At 45.7% G+C, this 6,564-nt stretch overlaps 1 protein-coding gene across 1 annotated transcript; it reads left to right on the forward strand.

Annotated features, from left to right (window-relative positions):
* The first annotated feature begins 4,806 nt into the window (after positions 1–4,806).
* Positions 4,807–5,418, forward strand: GP9 (glycoprotein IX platelet). The gene has a single exon (XM_033926623.1). The coding sequence runs from the start codon at positions 4,807–4,809 to the stop codon at positions 5,416–5,418; it is 612 nt and encodes a 203-aa protein (XP_033782514.1).
* Positions 5,419–6,564: the final 1,146 nt, after the last annotated feature.

Genomic DNA, 6,564 nt, shown 5'->3' on the forward strand with positions numbered 1-6,564 from the left:
GCTTTGATCTGTATTTCTGGGCATTTATACTCTTGCACAAAATTTTATTATTATTTTTATTATTAGTTTGATTACTGGGCACTGGATTTCAGTGCAATTGCTGGTGGGACAAAGTGGCATGCACCTGCCAACACGTTCTGTAAGATCTGAAACAGCGATGTGATTGTCGATCGAGTCAGTTGGGGAGACTCGTTATAAAAGGACATGGACAACAGCAATTTCAGTTGCAGGTCCATGACTGTGGAACCAGTTGTCAGGTCGTCTGAGATTATGTAGGGAGTTAAAATCTTTTACAAAGGAATTGAAAACGTACTTATTTGTATGAGCTTTTTTCGAGAACGAAATGGTGTGAAATATTCCTTTTGATTGAAATGTCTTTGTGAGATTTTATATTTGAAATTTTAAAAGAGGGAATGATGCAGTAGGGTTATTTGTTGCAGTTTGTTTTGTTGTGAAGATTATGTGAAATATTCTGTGTTTGCTTTATTGTAATCCACATAGGTTGTAGGCAGAAATAAATTTTTCAATAAACCTAGTGGAAAACACCAGATTGGGAGTGATTTTGATTTGCCAGGCTATGCCCAGCACAAATAGCATGTAAATTACAAGCATGCTATTTGTGCTGAGTATCCCAGTGGAATCAGTAAGGGGAGCGGTCCGTCCCAGGCCCATAGTGGGGGTGCCAGCACCTGTCCTCCTCTCTGCCCCACTCCTTCCCCACCCTCCCCTCTACCACACGCGAACACCCCTTCCCTCCCCCCCTACCTCTTTAACGTTCTCGGCATGAGCAATAACCCTAACCTGCTGCTTGCACCAGCATCAGCTTCTCCTCTGATGTCACTTCCTGGACCCACGCCTAAGAACTGACATCAGAGGAAGAGCCGACGCTGGTGCAAGCAGCATGTTGGAGTTGCTCCTTGCATGGCGAATGTTACAGGAGAAGAGAAGGGGTGCATGCGCAGCAGGAGGGGGTGTGGAAGGAACAGATGTGGCTGGGGGGCAAAGAAGAGGGTTGGGGAGGGGTGCCACCACCCCAGGCTCCTCTCACCCTAGCTACGCCACTGGTGAGCGGTAGGCACAGATCCTGTGCACAGGCCCGGTATAGTTCCTGTGATCACCAGATAGGTCAAGTTTATTTTTGTTTTGTTTTTTTAGTTTCACACGTGATATAAATGCAGCTGTTGTACGTGTTTTGTGTGAGTGTGTGTCCGCCCCCACCTAACAGCTGCGTTCTGACCATGGGGGCTTATTTTGAAAAAGATAGATGTCCAAAAGACAGCATAAGACAGCACTTAGACACTTACTAATCAAAACATCCAAGTGGGCATTCTCAAAACTGACTTTCTAGACGTCTTTCTGGTTGCTTTGTTTCCAGTGAATCCAAATCTTAAGGGGGCATATTAGAGGTGTGTTTTGGGCTGGCTTAGGGCAGTTGTAGGACTTAGGGCAGTTGTAGGATAATCAAACCTTTAAAAGGTGCTGAGGCTGTAGCAATAGCCCCTCATCCTCCACAGATTATGCGACAAGATGTGACATATTCATGTGTGTTCTCCTTTTGTGTTAATTAATAATTACTTTATGAGGATTATTTTTTTCTATAGATTTCCTTTCCTAGATGCTTAGATGTTATTCTATTTCTGGATAATTGTGTATATTGTAAACCACCTTGATATTGTTATTGAAAGGTGATATAACAATTAAAAAAAAATAAATAAATAAATTTGTTTTTGACCTCTTTTATGGAAATTGGAGCTCAACACCATACTGCTCCTTGTGACCCTGGCAAGTCACTTAATCCTCCACTGTCCCAGGGAAATTAGACAGACAGTGAGCCCACCGGAACAGATAGAAAAAATGCTTGAGTACCTGATTTGTAATCCGTCCTGAGCTCCTTTGTGAGGACAGGCTAAAAAATTGAATCAATCAATAAATAAAATGCAGGGCTTTTTTAAGATGTTTGGAGCTAAATCTACTAAAAAGGTGTCCAAACTGACCAGATGACTACTTTTACTACTCCAGTGGTCACTGACCCCCTCCCACCACCCAAAGTTGTGAAAAAACAGTGCATTCTAGCCTGTATTACAAATGGGTGCTGAAAACTTGTCAGCCCAAGCAGCTTCAGATGGTAACACAGACATTTGAGCCCCGAGAGCAGAGAGGTACTCTAAGAGTTACTGCAGTGAATTTCACATTAAAAATACCAGGTACAGCACAGTTACTTACCGTAACAGGTGTTATCCAGGGACAGCAGGCATATATTCTCACATGTGGGTGACGTCATCTACGGAGCCCCAGCGCGGACAGCTTTTCAAGCAAACTTGATTGAAGTTTCAAGTTTGCTACACTGCACCACGCATGTGCATGCCTTCTTGCCCACTAGAGGGCGCATCCCACCTCGTGGTCCTCAGTTCCATAACTAGCAAAGAAGCCATCCCCGGGGAGGTGGGCGGGTTGTGAGAATATATGCCTGCTGTCCCTGGATAACACCTGTTACGGTAAGTAACTGTGCTTTATCCCAGGACAAGCAGGCATGATATTCTCACATGTGGGTGACCTCCAAGCCAACCAAAAAAGGGCAGGTGGGAGGATGGCAATTTAGGAAAACAGATTACGTAACACCGACTGGCCAAACCGGCCGTCGTTTCTGGACAAAGTGTCCAGACAATAGTGGGAGGTGAACGTATGAACCGAAGACCAAGTGGCAGCTTTACATATGTCCTCCATAGGAGTAGACCGGAGGAAAGCAACCGAAGCTGCCATCGCCCGGACCTTATGCCCAATGCCAAATTCTTACAGTCAAGCGTGTGGAGCGCCGTCTCGCCAGGATGGGAGTGGGGCTTAGGAAAGAACACAGGAAGGACAATGGACTGATTGAGGTGGAAATCAGACACAACTTTAGGTAAAAATTTAGGGTGGGTGCGGAGAACCACCTTGTCATGATGAAACACAGTAAAAGGCGGTTCCGCAACCAAAGCTTGCAGCTCACTAATCCGTCGAGCAGATGTGAGGGCAATCAGAAATACCACTTTCCAAGTAAGAAATTTCAGGAGAGACTTGTCGATAGGCTCAAAGGGAGGTTTCATCAGTTGAGCTAAGACAACATTCAAATCCCAAACGACGGGAGGAGGCTTCAGAGGGGGACAAACATTGATTAGACCCTTCATGAAACGCGTCACCAGAGGATGAAGCGAAAGAGAACGTCCGTCCAAATGCCGATGAAAAGCAGAAATGGCACTGAGATGTACCCAAACAGATGTTGTCTTCAGGCCGGAATTAGACAAATGTAACAAATAGTCCAGTACCGAAGACACCGGGACCGAATCCGGATCCAGATGACGCGAGGAACACCAGGAGGAAAACCTGGTCCATTTCTGAGAATAGCAAAGCCTGGTCGAGACCTTGTGCGAGGCTTCCAAAACTTCCCTCACCGACTGAGAAACCGGGACCGAAGTCAAGGGGAGAGGAACCAAGCGGTCAGGTGTAACGACTGAAGATTGGGATGCAACAGCGAACCCCGACTCTGAGATAGCAGAGAGGGAAACACAGGCAGAAGCAGAGGCTCCCTGACACTGAGTTGAAGAAGCAGGGAGAACCAGTGTTGACGAGGCCACCGAGGTGCAATGAGAATCATAGTGGCTCGGATGATTTGAGACGAACCAACGTTCTCAAGATCAGGGGAAAAGGGGGAAACGCATAAAGGAACCTCCCTCCCCAGTCGAGAAGGAAGGCGTCCGCTTCTAGACGGTCCGGGGAGTACATCCGGGAACAATACAGGGGTAGTTTGCGAGTCTCCGGAGAGGCAAACAGATCCACCTGTGGAGTCCCCCAGCGGTCGAAGACCTCGTGCAGGACTCTGGAGTTGAGTGACCACTCGTGCGGCTGGAGAAGCCGACTGAGTTTGTCTGCCAAATTCATGGCCAAATTCAAATTGGTGTCAATTCATGCCAATTATTGGCACCCAGTTTAATTGGGCATACATCTTGGATCGGCACCCAGATATTAACACCACTAGTATTTTAGCCCGTTATATTAACGGGTGCTAGAATATATGTCTGTCTGTCTTTATTTCTGTGTCTCTCTCTGTCCTGCTGTCTTTCTTTCTGTCTGTCGCTCTCCCTGGCCCCCTTTGTCTGTCTGTCTTTCTGTGTCTCTCCCTGTCCCTGTGTCTTTCTTCTTTTTTTTCTGTCTCCCTTCCTCCCGCTGGTGCTAGAATATATGTCTGTCTTTCTTTCTGTTTCTCTCCCTACCCGTGTCTTTTTCTTTCTGTCTCTCTCCCTCCCTGGCCCCCTTTGTCTTTCTGTCTCTCTCCCTGCCCCTGTGTCTTTCTTCTTATCTCCTTCCTACTTTTACTGACTGGCTATCCATTAAAACTCCCCAAAGGCATCTTTTCGCCCCGGCCTGTAGGTCAGGGGTTTTTCGGGCTGACTGCCACCCGCCGCAGCCTGCAGTCGCCGGCAGCCGACAGCTGCTGCGGTCTGCAGCCGCCAACAGTTGCCGCGGTCTGCAGCTGCCGACAGCCGCCGCCGCCGATATCCGCCTCGGGGGAAGAGAGAGATTCGCGCGCATGCGCACTCCTACCTGTGGTGCCCTACAGCACACGGAAAACGGGAGCATGCAGGTGGGAGTGCGCATGCGTGGCTTAGTGTTTTATTATATTAGATATATAGAATCTGTGGAATCCTGTATGAACAAGCAAGCATGAAAAATTGGAACATTGTACCTATCTTATGACTGTGCTTTTTAATATAGAATAATTTTTTTCCTTTTTGTCTATTTATTTTCAGCTATAATATTAGCAAAGGAAAGATGGCTGTTGCTGAAGGGCTGGTTATTTTGCTGGTGTTTGGTATAGCTCAGGCTGAAACCTGTCCTCTCTCCTGCAGTTGCAAGCTGTTCGAACGGAAAGGTCTGGAAGTGGACTGCAGCTCCAGATGGCTGAAGGAAGTGCCCGTCCTGCCATACAACACCATTAAGCTTTATCTGCAGAACAACAGCTTGACCACAGCGCCTGCTGGCACGTTTGACCACTTACACAACTTGGAAGTTGTGGATCTCTCCAACAACCCCTGGCACTGTGACTGTCACATCTTCTATCTCAGACTCTGGATGGAGGACCAGCCCAGAATAAAAAACTTTGCAGAGGTCAGATGCAAAACGCCTGCTTCAGCTAAGATGAGACCACTTAGCCAGCTGACGGGGAATGAGCTCACAGGCTGTGCCAACCCCTGGCCCATCACATGTCATGAATTCCTTTTCCGAGATATTATTTTGATTGTATTTGCGATACTTGTGCTTGTTTTGATGTCATGTGCTGTACGAATCTCTAAAAGACTTGCCTGTTGTGTTGCTGTGACTGAAATCCCACCTGCTATGCCGTTAATACAGAAGTCTAACAGAAAAAGCCACAAGTCACAATAAGAAGTCACTCTTAGGATGTTGAGAACACGTTCTTCTCACTTCGTGTAATTCCAATTTTTTTTTTGTCTGCTGTGAATTCTGAATAATCCAATCTCATTTTCATTTCTCGTCCCATAAAAGAATCATTTCTATAGCGCTACTGGATGTACACACTATGGGCCAATGCCTCACTTAAATCCACATCCAACCCAAATTGAATTAACAAGCTTAATTAATTGACCACACCATTGATCTTTAATTAAAAAAACAAACAAACAGTCAATTAAGGGTTGTGTGCACAATACCTAGCGATGCCTAAGTTGAGACGCCTCAAAGAAGAACCAAAGAATGGCCCTCTACTACAGAAAAGTCATAAAGCAGAGAAGTCCACAGCTATGTTCAAGATCGACAAAAGCAATCTTCATTCGTGACAGCCAATTTAGACTCGACACTGACAGGATTTTGGCCAGTGAAGGCCATTGTCAAGAGTTCCTTTACCTGTCAGAACGTAGTCATACTGGTTAACATTGTTCAACTTCGAGAATGATACGGGGACAAATTTTTCCCTGTCCCCGCAGGAACTCATTTTCCTGTTCCATCCCAGCGAGTTCTTTTCCTGTCTCTGTCCTCATCTGCACAAGCAAGCTTCAAACCTTTTAAAATCATGTGTTCGAGGCTTGTGCGTTTAAGGCAGAGCTTACAGGAATGGGGCAGGGACAGGGACACAACTTACAGGGATGGGACAGGGAATTTGAGTTCCTGCAGGATTGGGAAAAATTTGTCCCCATGTCATTCTCTACTTTAGACCAGTGTTCTTCAACCTTTTTACACCCGTGGACCGGCAGAAAAAAAATAATTATTTTGTGGACCGGCAAACTACTAGAACTAAAATTTAAAAACCCCATTTCCGCCCCATCTCCACGAGCTCGGTCCCCACAAATCATCTGATCCCATCCACACAAGCCTCAGTTATGATTTTATATTGAATGTATTTTATTAAAGTATAAAAAGAAACAATATTCTGTACAATTGTCATTTTATAAATACAAATAATTCAGAGCAAGGATCAACAAAACCCCTGTCTCCCCTCCCCTTCACATATATCCCCTCTACTATCAAGAAAACTGAACAAGCCAAATTATTACAGAATGCTACACAGAAATATCA

Source organism: Geotrypetes seraphini, chromosome 17, assembly GCF_902459505.1.
Source record: "Geotrypetes seraphini chromosome 17, aGeoSer1.1, whole genome shotgun sequence".
NCBI classification, from domain to species: Eukaryota; Metazoa; Chordata; class Amphibia; order Gymnophiona; family Dermophiidae; genus Geotrypetes; species Geotrypetes seraphini.